Here is a 21224-nt window from a genome sequence, read left to right on the forward strand (position 1 = left end):
TACTCCTGAACTTATTTAGACTTGACACAACAAAAGGGTTGAATATTTATTGACTCAAGACATTCCATCTTTTCATTTTTAATACATTTTCTCATAAACCGTACTCATTATGGTGTATTTATTGTGTGTAGGCCAGTGAAAAAATAAAAATAAAATCAATTTAATACATTTTAAATACAGGCTGTTCAACAAAATGTGAAAAAAGTCAAGGGGTAGATATTTTTGGGGGTGGAGACACCTCCGTCGTATAAGAAGAGGCACACAGGAAACAAAGTGCAGGAAGACAAGTAAGTTTCATTTACAAAGTTTGAGTGTTGCAATATTTTCCTCACTGCATGTTAGTGAACAAAGCGAAGGAGAATGTCCGGGCAGGGACCCCTCTCTCTGCTCACCTGGATGACAGCCATGGGTAAGCACTGACTGTCAAGATTTCACTCAGCTTAATATTCAATTACATATTAAAGGGGTTGGACAAAACATCAGCTCAACTTGTAAAAAAAAAGTAAATTACTTTCATTACTATATATTTTATATTACAGTAAAAAAAAAGTGAGCTTTTCCTCAGTGTGAAATACTCCAGTATGTTGAACCTTTCACACCATTGTAATCAATAAGTATAGTTGAAGTAGTGGAGGATATGTTTTCAAGATGGATGCTTAACTTGCACAGGGATAATTTATGTGAAAGGAAGGTGCCTAATGTAGTCATTCGCGTGGGCTAATGGGGCCCCCAATAAAATCTAATGCTCTAAATTTAATTCACAGGACTAGTCATATCTTTATTTGTGGTTTTACGTCAATAACAATAACCCACTTCCACCAAAAAGCTTTTTGGTTTTGAGGCAATAGTTGGTTGGAAACAAAGGTCACTTAATCTTTTAAACCTAGATAACGCTTTATAATGCATTCATGTTTTTGAGACAGTCAATGATAGGCATGAACTATTGGCCATTTATCACACATTTTTCATGGTGAAAAAGTCATAAAGAATTATTTACAATGTTACATCTACATTCACTTTTGATGGCAGTTCTGGTTGAACCACAGTAGCCTATAGCACACCTATGTTCAGTCAAAAATGTTGAAATGAGGATTCCTCAAAATACGTTTATGCACCTTTTCATCCATGCGCACATCTTACAGACTGAACTTTGTTTACACCAACGCCTGTGCCAGACTATGATCAGCTGCGGGTCATTTGTTTCTTCAAAGGAGGGCACTCTTCAATGCTATATTTCTAGTTAGGATATATAATATATTCAACAAATCGTCCACCAACATGGTTCTGTGGCAATGGACCACATAACCAATAAGCAAAGCATTAACAATGAAGTTTCTAACAAACACTGGACCAGCACCATTTATTTGGGCTGGACTAAACAATGATGGGGCCCATGGCAAGAACGTCTTTAACCAACTGTTAGCCTAAATGTAATTCAGCGCCACCGATATGGTATGTTGTAACGATTTGAGAGAAGCCCAGGTAAAATGGAGACACGTTAATGCTCACCTGTGTCATCCAGATGATGTGCCAGCCCATTGATTAGCTGTTTTGTGCGTCTCCGCGGTGGGAGTGACAATATCAGTACCATGGCCAGAGGCCAAGCGCTCGGCCAAATTGATAACACGACAGTCTCATCATAATGCACAACAACAGAAATGAATGAATTTACTTTAGGAAACGTTCTGAAAGGACATAGAGAGAATAAGCAAACTCACAAGCATACCCGTCAAAAGGACCCAGCGTTTAAAGCCACCAGCGCATTTCAAACACACAAGCAAGTCACACTTCTCCTTTCCTATAAACGTTGGCTAATAAAAACTTAGGCATTGGATAACCGGCGTCAACACCAACAAGCTGCTTGTTACTTTCAGTCTGCTACTCTGTGGCGAAGTACACACATCGCATGGCCCAAACACCACAAAGCAAGCTAAAAAACTATGGCCAAACTGTGGTAAGGAAGAATTCAAAAGCGGTGGCTTGCGACATTTCTGATTTGTTTGTTCACATAAAGTGTGGAGATATCCAACCCTTGTCATATGATTAAGCTGTAAACTCTCAAAGTAACATTTAGCTTGTTTCCAATCTACTATGCTTAATGAGCACAGACAAAGCAAGTGAGCTGGACAACTTTCCGGCAAGATTCATAAAGCATAGTGCTTGTGTCACTGCTAAAATGATAACGCATATTGTAAACCTTTCTATTAGTAGTGGTACATTTCCCAATGATCTCGAAACAGCCCGGGTGGTTCCGCTCCACAAGAAGAGCAGTAAAACAAATGTAGGAAACTACAGGCCTGTGTTGATCCTCAGCACCTTATCCAAAGTTGAGAGATTCGTTTTTAATAAACTTTAGGAATACCTTCTCGATCACAAACTTCTTTATGAACTCCAATCTGGCTTTAGAACAGCTCATTCCACTGATACTTGCCTGATCCACCTGTTTGACCACATCAAGCATGAAAGTGAGAAGGGGAACTATACATGTATGGTCATGTTAGACTTGCAGAAAGCTTTTGACACTGGACCATGATATTCTCCTGATGAAACTGAAATGCATGGGTCTAAATTATGCAGCAGGGAATTGGTTTAGGTCTTATCTGACCAACAGAACACAAGTATGTAATGTTGGTGATGTTCTGTCAGAGGCCAAAGAAATATCCTGTGGAGTACCGCAGAGATCAATTTTAGGGCCTCTCTCATTTCTTACATACGTTAATGATATGCCTGATACAGTAAAGTGGAAACTTCTGCTTTATGCTGATGACTCAGCTATACTTGTATCAGGGAATGATACAGTTTACATAGAGGAGACCCTGAATAAGGAATTGCATTTTGTTAGAGATTGGTTGACTGACAAAAAATTTGTCGCTACATTTGGGAAAAACTTCATCGATTTTTTTTTTTGGAACAAAACGTAGATTGCTTAGGGCTGACAAGATAAAGGTAAACTGTGCAGACAAGAGGATTGAATCTAAAACTAGATCAATCCCTTTTTGGAGACCTGATTTCTGCAAAAATATTTCTAAAATGGTGAACAAATTGACATTTTTATATCGTAACACCAGATATTTAAGGATCAAAGTTAAGAAGCTGCTTGTCTCAACCTTGATTCAGTGTCATTTTAATTTTGCCTGCTCTGCTTGGTATAGTGGGCTATCAAAAAAAACAAAAAAGAGAATGCAGGTCATGCAAAATAATGTTATCAGGTATATGCTAAATGTCCACCCTAGGACCCACATAGGGGTACAGGAGTTCCGGGAGGTGGGCTTGTTGCCTTTGAAGTCCAGAGTGGACCATTTTAAACTTAATCATATGTTTGATATCTTAAATGATTGTGCCCCAGGTTATATGAAAAAACACATTGATATGGTCTTTAACCAACACAGTTACAATACCAGAGCTAGTGTTATGTCTTGTAAAATCCCAAGAGTAAACAGTACTGCGAGGGGCACATTTTTCGATACAGGCATTTGTCTATGGAATAGCCTCCCCTTGGAGATCAAGCAAAGAAAAAGTAGAAATAGCTTTAAAAAGCAGGCAAAGGTTTTCATTTGGACAAGGTTGTCTAAGTAAGAGAAACCACTCCACTGCCCCTTGTGCCCCCTACTGCCGGTCAGGTGTATTTATTTGAATGATAGTTATGATGTGCAATGAATAGATTGTTTTAATGTAAAATGAATATGGTATGATTCTTAAGGCTAAGGAAAACTGCAGTGAACAGTGCCACTTTTTAGGAAGTCAATATAAATGAATGTATATATTGTTGTTTGTAATTTTATCTTGCCTTTTAATCATTATATGTGTTATTGTTTTTACCATCGAGGATCACTTTGGAATGCGTTTTAATACTTTACAGTGATATCCTCTGGGTTCACATTGTACATTTTGTTGTACATGTCTGTTACCCAAAATAAATTCAATTCAATATGTGATAGTAAGCCTATATTATGAAGGCCTATATGATATCAAAATCTGTCTCTAATGGATATTATTTGCCTCTGTCTTGCATAGCACAGGTCAGGTGCTATGGCAGCATAGGCCTACGAATTATACGATGAATATATTAATTACCCTAATTTCTCATTTACACATCTCTCGATCTTCACTGTTCCTGTCCTGCACAATTCACGCATCTCCACTGGCATCAGCTCCACTGGCCTCGCGTACCCTCTCCTCTCTCCATTCCTAATAGCTCTTAGATGAGTTGCCTAGCTCAATGCGAGTCCCAGTAATAGCATTAAAGTTTGGTTACTTATTTTGAGCAATTTTTTGAAAAACGAATATTCGAGGGGATAAGCAGTTTGCTTTTGCATGCAGAGTATAAAATAGGCTACAGCGTTGGCAATGAGAACTTCCGGGAAGTTTGAATGGCTAGCGTGGAGCTCTGGTGTAGTGTGATTGGCTGGTGATGATAAATTGATAGTCTATATTTCTGCACTGATACACTGCGAACTTAGTCTACTGGACAGACAGGGATAATTAATTAATTGACGCTGCTCCTGCTGTAGATACTGGTGTGGATGATGTAGAAATATATATTTAATTGTTGATAGATAATGCTCAGTGAAAATAAATCTAACATAGTACACGGTAAATGATGCCAATTTCCCAATGTTGTATGGAAGATCTGATATCTAAGATGACAGGCCTGATGGAAACTAGATAAGGTGGGATCTTTTTTTACTGAATCATGAGAGAAGTATTGATATAATAGTCATATCGAGTCATGCGATAACATGCTGTGTTGTCCTCGCACTACGACTCACCGGGAAAGCAAGCATTTTATTAGTCTACTGATTAAATCAATTATGATGAACTTCACAGGGTGTTGAAAGTGCAAGATAATGAGCTTGATGATAATTTCCAATAAATATCGAGGGTCTTATTCTGGTGACATGCTCATCAATTTTTTTTTTTTTTAAATCTAGCTTTTTTATGTGCACAACGTCATCACGCATACACTTTTATCCTCAACAAGTCAATTTAAAATCTGGTGAGAAGGAGTGCATATTGTTTTATGGAGGTTTTAGAATATTCGCATGAAAGTCTGTCACCAATTGGATGGACACCTAGCTAATCATCTGATTGTGCTTCTCTACCCTTCTTTGCCAGCTGTCTCTTCAATGGCTTTCAACATTGATGACGCAAACCCAAAAATCTACAAAGGGGAGGTACAGGATTTCTTTGGATACAAAGTCCTGCAATTCATATCTGGCAAGGAGAAAGGGCAAGTGTTACTGTTATCATAGTAGTGAAAAATGCAATGCATTATGTTACAAACTTAATCTGCAAAACAGAATTACACACCTGAGGAAACAAAAATAACCAGAAAAATGCACCTATGTCTGCAAACATGCACTCTATACAGTACCAGTCACAAATTTGGACACACCTACTCATTCAAGGGGTTTTCTTAATTTTTTAAAACTATTTTCTACATTGTAGAATAATAGTGACGACATTAAACTATGAAATAACACAAAATCATGTAGTAACCAAAAAAGTATTAAACAAATCAAAATATATTTTAGATTTTAAATTCTACAAAGCAGCCACCCTTTGCCTTGAGGACAGCTTTGCACACTCTTGGCTTTCTCAACCAGCTTCATGAGGAATGCTTTTCCATCAATCTTAAACGAGTTCCCACACATGCTGAGCACTGTTGGCTGCTTTTCCTTCACTCTGCGGTCCAACTCATCCCAAACCATCTCAATTGGGTTGAGGTTGGGTGATTGTGGAGGGCATGTCATCTGATGCAGCACTCCATCACGCTCCTTCTTGGTCAAATAGCCCTTACACAGCCTGGAGGTGTGTTTTGGGTCATTATCCTGTTGGAAAATAAATTATAGTCCCACTAAGCGCAACCCAGATGGGATGGTGTATCGCAGCAGAATGCTGTGGTAGCCATGCTGGTTAAGTGTGCCTTGAATTCTAAATAAATCACAGACGGTGTCACCAGGAAAGCGCCATCACACCTCCTCCTCCATGCTTCCAGTGGGAACCACACATGCAGAGATCATCCATTCACCTACTCATCCCTTCACAAAGACATGGTGGTTGGAACCAAAAATCTCACATTTGGACTCATCAGACCAAAGGACAGATTTCCACCGGTCTAATGTCCATTGCTCGTGTTTCTTGGCCCAAGCAAGTCTCTTCTTCTTATTGGTGTCCTTTAGTAGTGGCTTGTTTTTGACCATGAAGGCCTGATTCACACAGTCTCCTGCTGAGATGTGTCTGTTACTTGAACTCTGTGAAGCATTTATTTGGTCTGCAATCTGAGGTGCAGTTAACTCTAATGAACTTAACCTCTGCAGCAGAGGTAACTCTGGGTCTTCCTTTCCTGTGGCGGTCCTCATGAGAGCCAGTTTCATCATAGCGCTTGATGGGTTTTGCGACTGCACTTGAAGAAACTTTCAAAGTTCTTGTTGAGAGAATACCAAGAGTGTGCAAAGCTATCACTAAGGCAAAGGGCTATTGCAGCAGACGACCACACCGGGTTCCACTCCTATCAGCTAAAAGCAACAAGAAGAGGCTCCAGTGGGCACATGACCAACACTGGACAATTGAGGAGTGTAAAAACATTGCCTGGTCCGATGAATCCCGGTTCCTGTTGCTTCATCCTGATGGTAGAATCAGGATTTGGCGTAAGGAGCATAGGTCCTTGGATCCATCCTGCCTGGTATCAACGGTACAGGCTGGTGGAGGTGGTGTACTGGTGTGGGGAACTTTTTTCCTGGCACACTTCAGGTCCCATGGTACCAATTGAGCAACAAACGTTTCCGACACCTTGTAGAATCCATGACCCGAAGAATTCAGGCTGTTCTAGAGGTAAAGGGTGTACCTAATAAACTGAATGTATATATAAGTAGTGACACAGGCTCATCTAAATCAACCAATCTAAATCACTGGTATTTCTCACCCACAGGGTAATGGTCAGTGCTCCATATCAGAAGAACGGATCTGGTGGAATCTGTAGATGTGCTCAAGACCGAACAAACTGTACAGACTGTTACACTCCTCAAGGTAGAGATGGAAGTTGATGATACACTATACTGTACTTACTGGACTGCACTTTAGAAAAGTGGTTACCTTAACAAAATGAATAATTATACGAATTGTTAGAACATGTAACACCTATCACGGTAACCATGACTAATTGATATTTGTCAGAGTATTAAAATATGGCTGAAATGTCAACAAGATCTTGAAAATGAGAAACACTAGTTGATTCTGCAAGTCTGCCTTTTGCCTTCCAACAGAAACTGACACAATCAAGTACATTGGACTGTCTATGGCTGGACAACCTACTTCTCCTCCAACATTCACTGTAAGATAACCACCAAACAGTTAATTTGATCATGTTCTTGTTTTCAAATACTCAATGTGAGTATGTGTAATACATGTGTTTGACTGTGTTTACATAGGCAGCCCAATTATGATCTTGATTTCACTAATTGGTATTTTGACCAATCAGATCAGCTCTGAAAAAGATCTCATGTGATTGGACAGAATACCAATTAGTGGGAAAAATATCAGAATTGGGCTGCCTGTTTGAATCTAAATTACTTGTTTCACTTGAGTTATAAAACAATACCTCGGCAATCTCAAAATGATCATGGCAAATTCCTGTAAATCTCTTTTGAAGACATCTGAGGTCCACCAGACAACCCATTATTTGATAACATTTACAATTATTTGTTCTCCTCATTCAGGCCTGCAGCCCTGGCCTGGCACACGAGTGTGATGGGAACTCCTATCTGAACAGTATCTGTTATCAGTTCAACAGCCAGCTCCACATCACCTCAAACTTCACACCTGCCTTCCAAGGTATAACGGCGAAACTTGAAGACAATTGTCGATAATAATAACATAACCCAAGAGTTTTAGGTATACATTGACTGTTTATTCATGTCATGCTAAATTACATTAGGATTAGGTCACAAAATATTAATTGTGAATGATAAGATCTGGATTCCTGAATATGTAAAGAATGTTGTGAGTGTTATACATCATATACATTTATGTAATTCACTTTCTCTTCCAGAATGTACTAAGAAAATAGTGGACCTCGTTTTCCTCTTTGACGGATCAGGAAGCATGACAAGGGATGAATTTGATAAGAACAAAGGTTTCATAAACAACATCATGACAACCCTAACAAACTCCTCAATCAAGGTAAACTTCCTTTTAAATGTCATAACTTGAATCATGCTCGTGAGGTTGCTGAACATACATCTGTTTACACTCTTAGAAGTAAAGGTGCCTAGAAGAAGCTTTTGGGTTGCCACCCCGGCGGAATCTTTCCAGTTCAAACAGGTTCCTTGAGGATCCCCTTCTGAAAAGGGTCTTGGAGGAACCCTTGTGTAAAGGTCCAAACCGGAACCTTTTTGTGATGGGAGGAGTTACATTTTGAAACTTTCTAATAATATATTGTAGAGGTGGCAGCCTATCAGATTGTAGGCTTATTGGAGGTGTCGCTTTCAGATGATTATTTTTGGCCACCGGATAGCGTAAACGTTTGTACACTGCAAAACAATAAACTTGAATATTTATACATATTTATTCTAATATAATATTAAGAATATTTACATTTATGTTAACATATAGTAATAACGTGGCAACTATTCTAACCTCGGGAGTGGCATAGGCTCTTGAGGATCTCATTTGCCTCTATTGTTGAAGCTACAAAACTGTCGGTATTCAACCTTAACATGGGATTACAATACAACAGATCAGATGAACAGGAATGACATTTACTCTAACGGCTGACTGAAAAAATATCCATTAAACGTTCCTCCAAAAATCCCTCAACTAACCGAAAGTGCAAATATGAACCATTGACTAGCAATGGTTCCTTGTAGAACCTCAGGGGTTCCTTGAGGCTCTTCAGGGTTCCTCGAGTCACCACTAATTCTAAGAGTGTATGTGCTATACACCCAGGTCGCTGCATGGAAAGTATGGAATGAAATCAATATTAGTCATCTTTTGCTCTTTTTTTAAACCACAGTTCGCAGCGGTTCAGTTCTCATCAAGAGCCAGGACAGTTTTCAACTTCAATGACTACCAAGAGGGGAGAGCCTTGGATAATCTTTGGAAAGAAAAGCACATGGCTGATCTAACCAACACACATAAGGCAATAGACTTTGTCTTGTAGGTCACAGTTGATCATTATTAATCAGTTTTACTTTCAAAGTTCTGACCGAATACTCAGAATCTGATCAAAGGGGATTGTGGTGTAAGAAAGATAGCTTGATCTGTTGTTTGTATACATCTAATTCAGGAAAAACATTTTTGAAAACCAAGCCGCCGGCGCCACCGCAGATGCAACTAAAGTACTGGTCATAATAACAGATGGAAATCCCAGTGATACTGATAGAAAAAACTCTATCAATAGAAGTGATGAGAAAAACATCATCCGCTTCATCATCGGGGTAAGTCCTTAAAATGGGAGAGCCTGTATAGCCCCAACACAACACCACACAATTGTTTGACTTACAGTGCATTCGGAAAGTATTCAGACCCCTTGACTTTTCCACATTTTGTTACGTCACAGCCTCATTCTAAAATTAATTCAATTGTTTTTTCCCCTCATTAATCTACACACAATGCTCCATAATGACAAAGCAAAAACAGGTTTTTAGACATTTTTGCAACCCCCCAATGAAATAACAAATGTACATAAGTATTCAGACCCTTTACTCAGTACTTTGTTGAAGCACCTTTGGCAACAATTACTGCCTTGAGTCTACTTGGGTATGACGCTACAAGATTGGCACACCTGTGTTTGGGGTTCCTCCAATTCTTCTCTGCAGATCCTCTCAGCTCTGGCTGGGCCACTCAAGGACATTCAGAGACTTGTCCTGAACCCACTCCTGCGTTGTCTTGGATGTGTGCTTAGGGTCATTGTCCTGTTGGAAGCTGAACCTCCACCCCAGTCTGAGGTCCTGAGCACTCTGGAGCAGGTTTTCATCAAGGATCTCTCTGTACTTTCCTCTGTTCATCTTTCCCTTGATCCTGACTAGTCTCCCAGGCACTGCTGCTGAAATAAATCCCCACAGCATGATGCTGCCACCACCATGCTTCACCGTAGGGATGGTGCCAGATTTCTTCCAGATGTGACGCTTGGCATTCAGGCCAAAGAGTTCAATCATGGTTTCATCAGGCCAATAGAATCTTGTTTCTCATGGTCTGAGAGTCCTTTAGGTGCTTTTTGGCAAACTTCAAGCGGGTTGTCATGTGCCTTTTACTGAGGAGTGGCTTCCATCTGGCCACTACCACAAAGGCCTGATTGGTGGAGTGCTTTAGAGATGGTTGAGATGGTTAAGAATGATGGAGGCCACTGTGTTCTTGGGGACCTTCAATGCTGCAACATTTTTTGGGACAAATCCCCAGATCTGTGCCTCGACACAATCCTGTCTCGGACCTATACGGAGAATTCCTTCGACCTCATGGCTTTGTTTTTGCTGTGGAACCTTATTTAGATAGGTTTGTGCCTTTCCAAATCATGTCCAATCAATTTAATTTACCACAGGTGGACTCTAATCAAGTTGTAGGAACATCAAGGATGATCAATGGAGACAGGATGCACCTGAGCTCAATTTCGAGTCTCATAGCAAAGGGTCTGAATACTTATGTAAATAAGGTATTTCTGTTTATTAGTTTTAATAGATTTGCAACATTTCTAAAAACCTGTTTTCGCTTTTTCATTTTGGGTATTGTGTGTAGATTGTTGAGAAAAAACATGTTTTTAATCCATTTTAGAATAAGGCTGTAACGTAACAAAATGTGGAAAAAGTCAAGGGGTCTGAGTACTTTCCGAATGCACTGTAATTCCATTACAACTGTTTCATTCCCATAACTACAGCTGGTTGATCACTAGCCAATACATTTTGACTAGGAGGTATGCTCTCTTCCTAGTTGAAATGACCAAATGCCAATATATTTGCATCTCTGTGAACTTAAAGTGAAATGTTTTGCAAATGTACCTCAATCCAGGGATGGAAGATTTCACTGTAGTCCTACAGTACTTATCCCACAACAATTTACGGTGAATGGGGAAGATTGAAATACTGCTAGTTTTTAATTAAACTGGCTTCTTCATCCTCATGCTGGTTAGCTCATGCTAAAGCAGCAGTATTTTATCTTCTCTATTTACCCTAAATTATTGTGGGATAATTAGTAGTACAGCAACACCTTCCATCCCTGTATTAAGGTACATTTTCAAATTGTTTCACTTGAAGTTAACAGAGGTGCAAATATATTGGCAAATATATTGGCAAATAGTAGTTTCTCCTCCACCTAAAAATGTGTCTGTTCCCACTCCCATCAATACCTCCACAACTGCTAGTAAATTTACAAAATGCTTTTGTCCTCTACTAATGATCCTGTTCTGTCATCACACTGATGATTTACTGAACAGGTGCAGTTTCACCAGTTAAAACCACAAATAAACGGTATGCCTTGGTTAAATGACCACACTATTGCCTTAAAAAGTGTGAAAACTTAGAAATGCAGAACGGAAATGGAAGGTCTGCAAACGTCAAGTATTCTATGAGATAATGAAGGACCTGATGAAAAATTACAGTGTTGCGGTTAGAGGCAAGAGCAAACTACTTCTCTACCCTGATCTCTGAGGAATCTGACCATTTGAAAATGCAGTTGTTTTTTTAAGCATGTTGTTGGTGCCCCCCCTAACAGGGACAGGCTCGCATCCCCTGATCTCTGCAAACAGTTTATAAGATTCTTTACAGAATTGTAAAGAAAGTGGCCCTCGACTGGTGCAGGTCATATCTATGTGGCAGATGTTTCTCAGTGGGCATGGGTGCTTCGGTATCGACCCCAGCACCTATTCACTGTAGTGTCCCTCAGGAGTCAATTCTGGACTTCATCATTTTTTCCCTGTACATGCTTCCCCTTGGTGACATCATCCACAATCACAACATTCCGTTTCACTGCTATGCAGATACCTTTATTTACCAATCAGACCCAGGGTTCTACTAAGCTAGAATATGGAATTGATTTAAGATTGTCATACCATGGATTCTTTAGCTACAGTGGGGGAAAAAAGTATTTGATCTCTGCTGATTTTGTACGTTTGCCCACTTACAAAGAAATGATCAGTCTATAATTTTAATAGTAGGTTTATTTGAACAGTGAGAGACAGAATAACAACAAAAAAATCCAGAAAAACGCATGTCAAAAATGTTATAAAATGATTTGCATTTTAATGAGGGAAATAAGAATTTGACCCCTCTGCAAAACATGACTTAGTACTTGGTGGTAAAACCCTTGTTGGCAATCACAGAGGTCAGACGTTTCTTAAAGTTGGCCACCAGGTTTGCACACACCTCAGGAGGGATTTTGTCCCACTCCTCTTTGCAGATCTTCTCCAAGTCATTAAGGTTTCGAGGCTGACGTTTGGCAACTCGAACCTTCAGCTCCCTTCACAGATTTTCTATGGGATTAAGGTCTGGAGACTGGCTAGACCACTCCAGGACCTTAATGTGCTTCTTCTTGAGCCACTCCTTTGTTGCCTTGGCCATGTGTTTTGGGTCATTGTCATGCTGGAATACCCATCCACGACCCATTTTCAATGCCCTGTCTGAGGGAAGGAGGTTTTCACCCAAGATTTGACGGTACATGGCCCTGTCCATCGTTCTTTTGATGCGGTGAAGTTGTCCTGTCCCCTTATCAGAAAAACACCCCCAAAGCATAATGTTTCCACCTCCATGTTTGACGGTGGAGATGGTGTTCTTGGGTCATAGGCAGCATTCCTCCTCCTCCAAAACACGGCGAGTTGATTTAATGTCAAAGAGCTCCATTTTGGTCTCATCTGACCACAACACTTTCACCAGTTGTCCTCTGAGTCATTCAGATGTTCATTGGCAGACTTCAGACAGGCCTGTATATGTATTCTTGAGCAGGGGGACCTTGCAGGCGCTGCAGGATTTCAGGCCTTCACGGCGTAGTGTGTTACCAATTGTTTTCTTGGTGACTATGGTCCCAGCTGCCTTGAGATCATTGACAAGATCCTCCCGTGTAGTTCTGGGCTGATTCCTCACCGTTCTCATGATCATTGCAACTCCACGAGGTGAGATCTTGCATGGAGCCCCAGGCCGAGGGATATTGACAGTTCTTTTGTGTTTCTTCCATTTGCGAATAATCGCACCAAATGTTGTCACCTTCTCACCAGCTGCTTGGCGATGGTCTTGTAGCCCATTCCAGCCTTATGTAGGTCTACAATCTTGTCCCTGACATCCTTGGAGAGCTCTTTGGTCTTGGCCATGGTGGAGAGTTTGGAATCTGATTGATTGATTGCTTTTGTGGACAGGTGTATTTTTTACAGGTAAAAAGCTGCAGTTAGGAGCACTCCCTTTAAGAGTGTGCTCCTAATCTCAGCTCGTTACCTGTATAAAAGACACCTGGGAGCCAGAAATCTTTCTGATTGAGAGGGGGTCAAATACTTATTTCCCTCATTAAAATGCAAATCAATTTATAACATTTTTGACATGCGTTTTTCTGGATTTTTTTGTTGTTATTCTGTCTCTCACTGTTCAAATAAACCCACTAACGTACAAAATCAGCAGGGGATCAAATACTTTTTTCCCCACTGTATTTGATTTTCTTTAGCTATTTTTCCTTTAGCTATCCCCCCAAAAAATAACAAATAATAATTTGATTAAATATTACATTTGGACTTTACTACTATAGACCATAGAAAATATTTTGAATAACACGTTCATAAATGCTAAAAAAAAAAAAAAATACTAAGAAATACGGATTTGAAGTGTGTGTCCTATATCTAGGAGATATAACAAAGCTCAGGAAATATTGTTGTCTTTTGGACACATTTAACCCCTTATTTTTGTGGCACCAAACTACCTCCATACTTCCATTAATTTGTATGTTCGTGAAAGTCTCAGCTTTCCATAGAGTGGTCATACTAGTTTGTAGGCCAAACCGTTCGGACGCTACAGACGTTTTCGTAAGAAGACCAATTTTCTGTATGTCTCATGGTCTGACAAACACCACTGTAGCTCGGTCACCTTCCACTGCAGATGCGGAAGACCGACATAGGCAGATTCGGTGGGAAGTGACGCACGCAGGATTTTGATGGGGACTTTTTTACTATGTTACTTAGATTGACACACGGGTGAGTCAATAGATGATTAAATCCCTGCTGAAGACGCTTTCATAAAGATGATTTTAATTAGCTTTCTTTTTGCATTCTCCTACTGGTACTTGTATTAAAAAGTGCTATACAAATATAGTTTTTATTATTATTGTTATTAGTAGTCTCAAGGGTCCAGTCCAACTTCCCAGTTACGATGTGGATGTTTAAATATCATTCATATTGAAAAGGATATTAGACTTCACTATAATTCCTGTCATCAAGTGATATATTTCTTGGCAGGTCAAGAATGTCAATTTGAAGAAACTAAAGTCCCTGGCATCAGAGCCAAAAGAGAACAACACTTTCCTCATCCAGGACTACAATGGACTAAAAGGAATCCTAGACAACTTTCAAAAAAAGATCTTCAACATTGAAGGTATAACTCCAGATTTAGTTGAAATCTCTTAATAATACTTACTTATTTTTCAGCAAAGTCCCTGTCAACAGAGAGTTGTTATTCATTTAAAAAAAAAAATAAAGTGGAAATACTGGTCACCTCCTGAAATATACACCTTACTCAAAACATTCCACAGTAGAATTATCAATGTATCGCAATTAATATCAGTGTTCGTATATTCTAGGTTCCAAGACTGCTCTGGCTGGCAACTTGACTAAAGAGATGTCTCAGAGTGGGTTCAGCGCTGTCTACGTTAATAAGGTGAGATATCGCGATAGTATGTACAGTATGTTTTATCATCATCTTACATTTTTTATAAATGTACTGACCACTAGTTTATGGAAGCAACTAGTTTATGGACGCAATATATAGTTAATTAATGCTTATTAATGAAAAATATTACCCATTGTTTTATTTCCTCTACAGGACACCTTGGTTCTGGGCTCAGTGGGATCAAACAACTGGCGTGGATCCCTCTTTGAGACTGAGGGTCTGAGATCAGAGGAAAGGGAAATTCAGGACTCCACATTGGACAAAGACTCCTATATGGGTAATAGAACATTAACATAGGGCTAGGCATCCCGCTAGCAGGACAACTTCCGGTGAAACTGGAGGGCACGCAATTCAAATAAATTATCATAGAAATTATGGATATTAAACATTTAGGTACATACAAGTGTCTTATATCGGTTGAAAGCATAAATTCTTGTTAATCTAACTGCACTGTCTGATTTACAGTAGCTATTACAGCGGACGGCGCCCCACATCAAAATATTTTTCCACCGGCACAGGTTTCATAAATTCAGAAATAGCGATTAAATATTCACTTACTTTTTGAAAATCTTCCTCAGATTTGTCATCCAAAGGGTCCCAGCTATAACATGTAGTGTCGTTTTGTTAGATAAAATCCTTCTTTACATCCCAAAAAGTCAGTTTGGTTGGCGCCATCGATTTGAGTAATCCACTCGTTCAACATGCAGAGAAAGGAATCCGAAAATCTACCCCTAAACTTTGTTTCAACAAGTTAAAATAAGTTTCTATTTACTCCTCAGATACCCTAAAATGTAATCAAACTATAACATTTCTTACGGGAAGAAGTATGTTCAATAGGAAATGGTACCAATTATATGCATATCCTGGCTTCAGGGCCTGATCAAACGGCAGTTTTCTTTGGGCACGTCATTTAGGCGGAAATTGAGAAAAAGGGCCTGGCCCTAAGAAGTTCTAAGCTCAAAAAAATATATTGCTCAAAAGCGAATTTGAACAGCTGCACCATTGAGAGCATCCTGACTGGTTGCATCACTGCCTGGTGTGGCAACTGCTCGGCCTCCGACCGCAAGGCAGTACAGAGGGTAGTGCGAACGGCCCAGTATGTCACTGGGGCCAAGCTTCCTGCCATCCAGAACCTTTATACCAGGCGGTGTCAGAGGAAGGCCCTAAAAATTGTCAAAGACTCCAGCCACCCTAGTCATAGACTGTTCTCTCTGTTACGGCACGGAAAGCGGTAACGGAGCGCCAAGTCTAGGTCCAAGAGGCTTCTAAACAGCTTCTACCCCCAAGCCATAAGACTCCTGAACACCTAATCAAATGGCTACCCAGACTATTTGCATTGCCCCCCCTCCGCCCTCTTTTACATCGCTGCTACTCTCTGCTGTTATTATCTATGCATAGTCACTTTTAATACCTCTACCTACATGAACATATTACCTCAACTAACCGGTGCCCCCGCACATTGACTGTACCGGTACCCCCCTGTATATAGTCTCACTATTGTTATTTTACTGCTGCTCTTTAATTACTTGTTACTTTTATTTCTTATTCTTATCCGTATTTTTTTTTTTTTACTGCATTGTTGGTTGTGGGCTCGTAAGTAAGCATTTCACTGTTGTATTCGGTGCATGTGACTAATACAATTTGATTTGAACAAACACTATATTCAAGGCTCCGTTAGTTCAGATGTTTCAGAGAAGGGAGTGTAGTTACAATGGACCTACAGTTCTTTATTGTTCTTATAGGATACTCTGTAGCTGTTGGGAAGAAGAATGAGAACCTTCTATATTTTACCGGAGCACCAAGATCTGAACACATGGGACGGATCCTACTTTTCAACAAGGTTAACAACAACTGGACTGTGGCACAAAGATTGTCTGGAGAACAGGTTGGTAACATTAGATATATCTGTAAGTAATGTGGTATATCAATCAAGTTATACAATAGGGACAGCATGAAACCAGCTTTTGGGGTTACTTCAACGGTTGATTCACTCCTCCGATAGTAAAGAGGAACACATGATATCACTTTTTATGTTTACTTATGAGTTCCATTCAAAAACCAGTAGACTTCTTAAAATATTTCAAAACAATTTTTGTAAGAATGTAAGTTTGGATTTTCTCAGATGGGCTCCTACTTCGGGGCAGAGCTGTGTTCTGTGGACATAGACTCAGACGGCAACACAGACTTCCTCCTGGTGGGTGCACCAATGTTTCACCAACCTCCGAGAGAAGGCAGGATCTACGTCTACACACTGACTGACAAGGTGGGCTGAACTGTGAATCTCTGAACAACAGATTCAAATGCTGCAATTTGTGGTTGAATATGTTCATCGGGGACAAAGTAATCTGGAAGCCGATATTGATTCATTTGGATATAAATATCCATCCTCTTCAGTAACACTGCACAAAAAGACAATGTAATGTGGATTTATCTTCATGTGATCTCTCCTTTATTAGCTGGAACTGAGGATGGAGATGAGTGTTTCAGTGCTGGCTCAGGGTAGATTTGGCTCCTCCATCTCCTCTCTCACAGACCTGAATGGAGATGGGCTGAAGGATGTAGCTGTGGGCGCTCCACTTGAGGACGATCACAGGGGGGCCGTGTACATCTACCTGGGTGAAAAGCTAAAGGGGATCCGCCCTGAATTCAGCCAGGTGAGACAGACGAAGATGGAAATCATTCAAAAAGGCTGTTCATGATCAAAGAAAACAGACATCCCTCCCGGGATATCAATATCAATGCCTTTTCATTAAATGTTTGTCTTCTTACTGCAGCGCATCTCAGCTGCGATGATGAGATCTAAGCTCCAGTTCTTTGGCCAGGCGATTGATGGGAAGATGGACCTGGGTGAGGATGGACTGACTGACATCGTAGTAGGAGCGCGTGGCGCAGTTGTCGTCTTGAGGTACGAGTCCAAAAAAAGGATAAGAAAAGACAGTTGGTTTAAAAGGACAATAAAAATATGCCACTAGTGTGTGATCTGCACTGAATGGGGGCTGCGCTCAATGAGGTGTGGGCGGTGGTACCCAACATCTTACAATGTAGGCTAACATCCCAATCTTTACCCTCGATCGCTCACAGGTCCAGACCGGTCCTAAGCGTCTCTGCTCATCTCCACTTCCATCCCTTGGAGATCAGCACTGATAATTTTGACTGTCTGGCAAAAGAGACCATTTCCCCTGTGGTGACTTTGACAGCTTGCTTTAACATGGCAGAGGCAACAAAGAGTAAAGCTGGTAAGAACTCTCAGAACTTTTGGAACACTGATGGCTTTGTGCTTTCCAACATAAATTGAGTGATCTGAGACTACATACACTACATGACCAAAAGTATGTGGACACCTGCTCGTCGAACATCTCATTCCAAAATCATGGGCATTAATATGAAGTTGGTCCCCCGTTTGCTGCTATAGCCTCCACACTTCTGGGAAGGCTTTCCACTAGATATTGGAACATTGCTGCGGGGACTAGCTTCCAATCAGTGAGGATGGGCATTGATGGGCAATTAGACCTGGCTTGCAGTCGGCATTCCAATTTATCCCAAAGGTGTTCGATGGGGTTGTGGTCAGGGTTCTGTGCCTGCCAGTCAAGTTCTTCCACACCGATCTCAACAAACCATTTCTGTATGGACCTCACTTTGTGCACAGGGGCATTGTCATGCTGAAACAGGAAACTGTTGCCAAAATGTTGGAAGCACAGATTTGTCTAGAATGTCATTGTTTGCTGTAGTGTTAAGATTTTCCTGCACTGGAACTAAGGGGCCTAGCCCAAACCATGAAAAACAGCCCTAAACCATTATTCCTCCTACACCAAACTTTACAGTTGGCACTATGCATTCAGGCCGGTAGCGTTCTCCTGGCATCCTGGCAAGCTTTACACCAGTCCAGCCGATGCTTGGCATTGCGCTTGGTGATCTTAGGCTTGTGTGTGGCTGCTCGGCCATGGAAACCCATTTCACGAAGCTCCCAACGAACAGTTATTGTGCTGACGTTGCTTCCAGAGGCAGTTTGGAACTCGGTAGTGAGTGTTGCAACAGAGGACAGACGAGTTTTATGCACTTCAGCACTCAGCGATGCCATTCTGTGAGCTTGTGTGGCCTACTACTTCGTGGCTAAGCCGTTGTTGCTCCTAGACGTTTCCACTTCACAATAACAGCACTTACAGTTGACCGGTGCAGCTCTAGCAGGGCAGAAATGTGATGAACTGACTTGGTGGAAAGGTGGCATCCAATGACTGTGGTACATGTGGTATGTTGAAAGTCACAGCTCTTCAGTCTCATCTTCTACTTACAATGTTTGTTTATGGAGATTGCATGGCTGTGTGCTCTATTTTATACACCTGTCAGCAACGGGTGTGGCTGAAATAGCTGAATCCACTACTTTGAAGGGGTGTCCACATACTTTTGTGTGTATATATAGTGTAATTGTGGCCTTGGTGGTCTAGGTCAGAGCCTCGTTGCATAGCAAATGACTGACAACAATAAGTGGATCTTGGTCTCTTTCCAGTCTGAAGACCGGTGGAGGCTGAGGACGGGAGGACGGCTCATAATAATGGCTGGAACAGAGCGAATGGAATGGCGTCAAACACATAGAAACCATGTTCCGTTCCAGCCATTACCACAAGCCCGTCCTCCCCAATTAAGGTGCCAAGGTTGTTCCTTGGTGAGGATCTGGGACTCGAGAGTTAAGGTCTTGACTCCATCTCTGCTTTCTACTTCAATGCTGTCCATCAGCAGGCAACCATGAGGTTCTGAACTTCTCTCCCTGATAAGGAGGCCATTTAAGATTTATTGTGTACTTTTCCAGGGGCACTCAATGCAGGGATAAACATCTCCTACTCGCTGGATGTGGATCCAGTGAGACAGAGGAGCCGAGCCTTTTACAGTGACAGGAACAAAGGGGCCAGAAGTCTTCTCTCTACTGTGGAGCTGAGAAAGAAGCGGACCTGCTTCAACCACTCAGTCTACATGACAGTATGATCAATGAGAAACTGTAGCTATGCAACAATACAACAACCATAATGTCTCTCGTAAGGAGGGGATTTAATGAATAACATTAAGTTGTTAGGTTGTTGAATTATTATTGAATTGTTATTGTGTATTGATCTTATTCAGTGATGAGAAGAATGAGGGTTTTTCAGGACTATGGATAGAGAAATTAATGCCACATTTTCTTTTCTTCCAGCAATGCGTGATCGACACATTATCGCCCATAATCATGAAACTTAATTTATCTCAATCTGAAAGCCAACAAGAGGGTCGTACTGCCATTCTGAATACTGACAGTCCTACACAGGCTGTGGTCGAGGTACGAGGATATATTCTGGGTCTGACTAAAACCTGTTCACTTACAATGATCAACAGCACTAGCAATTACTGTGGACTGAGTACTGTAATTTAGCCAAAGACCTGTGAAAACAGGTAATCTAAACACATTCACAGTTGTCTTGAATTCATCATAGGTGCCCTTTGAAAAGAACTGCAAAGAAAATGAAACATGTGTGGCAGAGCTTGAGGTGGACTTCAACTTTATGTAAGTGTCTGATAAACATAGAGACAACTTAAAGTAACTTGTTTGTAGCTATAATAATTACTGACTGCTCAGAAAAAGCATGTTTTCTGACTGTACGGTCTTGTCTCTCTTATCAGCACATCAACTTTATTAGTGGTGGACCAGAGTTACTTCAACGTGACTATAAGACTGTCCAATCACGGGGACGACTCCTACAACACCAGTCTAACCCTCCTCTACCCTCCTGGCCTCTCATTCTCCATGATGCATCTTCTGAAGGTAATACCGGCACCCCTCCATCTATTGTGTAATTCATTCTGATGTTTCCTTTCTGCTCTCGTCTAAACCAGTGTTATTCAAACCTGGAGACCCAAAACATGTTCAGCCAATCAAGGGTTAGATGATTAGTTTAATCAGGGGTCTTCCTCCTGGGCTGGAACAAAAGCTTTTCTTGCTCATCTTGTGGGTCTGCAGAACCAGGATAGAAGAACGTTGATTTAAACATCAGTTTGCAGCCAAACATTTAAATGTTCCCTACATGTGCTAATTATTCATAAAATAGTAAAAGGTGCACTATGCAGAAATCACTCCACCCTTTCCTGGTTACTAAAATTGTAATAGTTAGCCTAATTTTAGTTTGTGACAAAACAAGCAAGTATAGTGTAGAGAATCATTTTACCATCTAAACAGCTGTGAAATATTTTCCAAAACCAAACATATTGTATTTTCAGCTGTTTGAAGCTGGTGTACGAAACTGAAAGTAAGACACAAAAACAAAACGTAACTGGAAGCAGTGTTAGGTTCCTAATAAACAGAGTAAAAAGTAAAATGGACGACTAGAAAAACCATAAACCAAGTTTATTCAC

The 21224-nt window shown here is 40.6% G+C and overlaps 1 protein-coding gene across 1 annotated transcript in view; it reads left to right on the plus strand.

Moving 5' to 3' along the window:
- Positions 1 to 259: 259 nt before the first annotated feature.
- The window catches only part of LOC115208663 (integrin alpha-L-like), a 29263-nt gene continuing 8298 nt past the window's right edge, over positions 260 to 21224 (plus strand). The window contains exons 1-20 of the mRNA XM_029776896.1: positions 260 to 409; positions 5116 to 5230; positions 6932 to 7029; positions 7266 to 7333; positions 7719 to 7833; positions 8051 to 8181; positions 9014 to 9156; positions 9287 to 9437; positions 14420 to 14555; positions 14761 to 14837; positions 15003 to 15126; positions 16592 to 16734; positions 16972 to 17112; positions 17306 to 17503; positions 17624 to 17754; positions 17931 to 18085; positions 19654 to 19820; positions 20032 to 20154; positions 20309 to 20379; positions 20496 to 20637. Coding sequence (XP_029632756.1) covers positions 361 to 409; positions 5116 to 5230; positions 6932 to 7029; positions 7266 to 7333; positions 7719 to 7833; positions 8051 to 8181; positions 9014 to 9156; positions 9287 to 9437; positions 14420 to 14555; positions 14761 to 14837; positions 15003 to 15126; positions 16592 to 16734; positions 16972 to 17112; positions 17306 to 17503; positions 17624 to 17754; positions 17931 to 18085; positions 19654 to 19820; positions 20032 to 20154; positions 20309 to 20379; positions 20496 to 20637 — 2478 coding nt within the window. The 5' untranslated portion in view covers positions 260 to 360. The remainder of the gene's footprint in view (positions 410 to 5115; positions 5231 to 6931; positions 7030 to 7265; positions 7334 to 7718; positions 7834 to 8050; positions 8182 to 9013; positions 9157 to 9286; positions 9438 to 14419; positions 14556 to 14760; positions 14838 to 15002; positions 15127 to 16591; positions 16735 to 16971; positions 17113 to 17305; positions 17504 to 17623; positions 17755 to 17930; positions 18086 to 19653; positions 19821 to 20031; positions 20155 to 20308; positions 20380 to 20495; positions 20638 to 21224) is intronic.

This window comes from Salmo trutta, chromosome 14 (genome assembly GCF_901001165.1).
Source record: "Salmo trutta chromosome 14, fSalTru1.1, whole genome shotgun sequence".
Lineage (NCBI taxonomy): Eukaryota > Metazoa > Chordata > Actinopteri > Salmoniformes > Salmonidae > Salmo > Salmo trutta.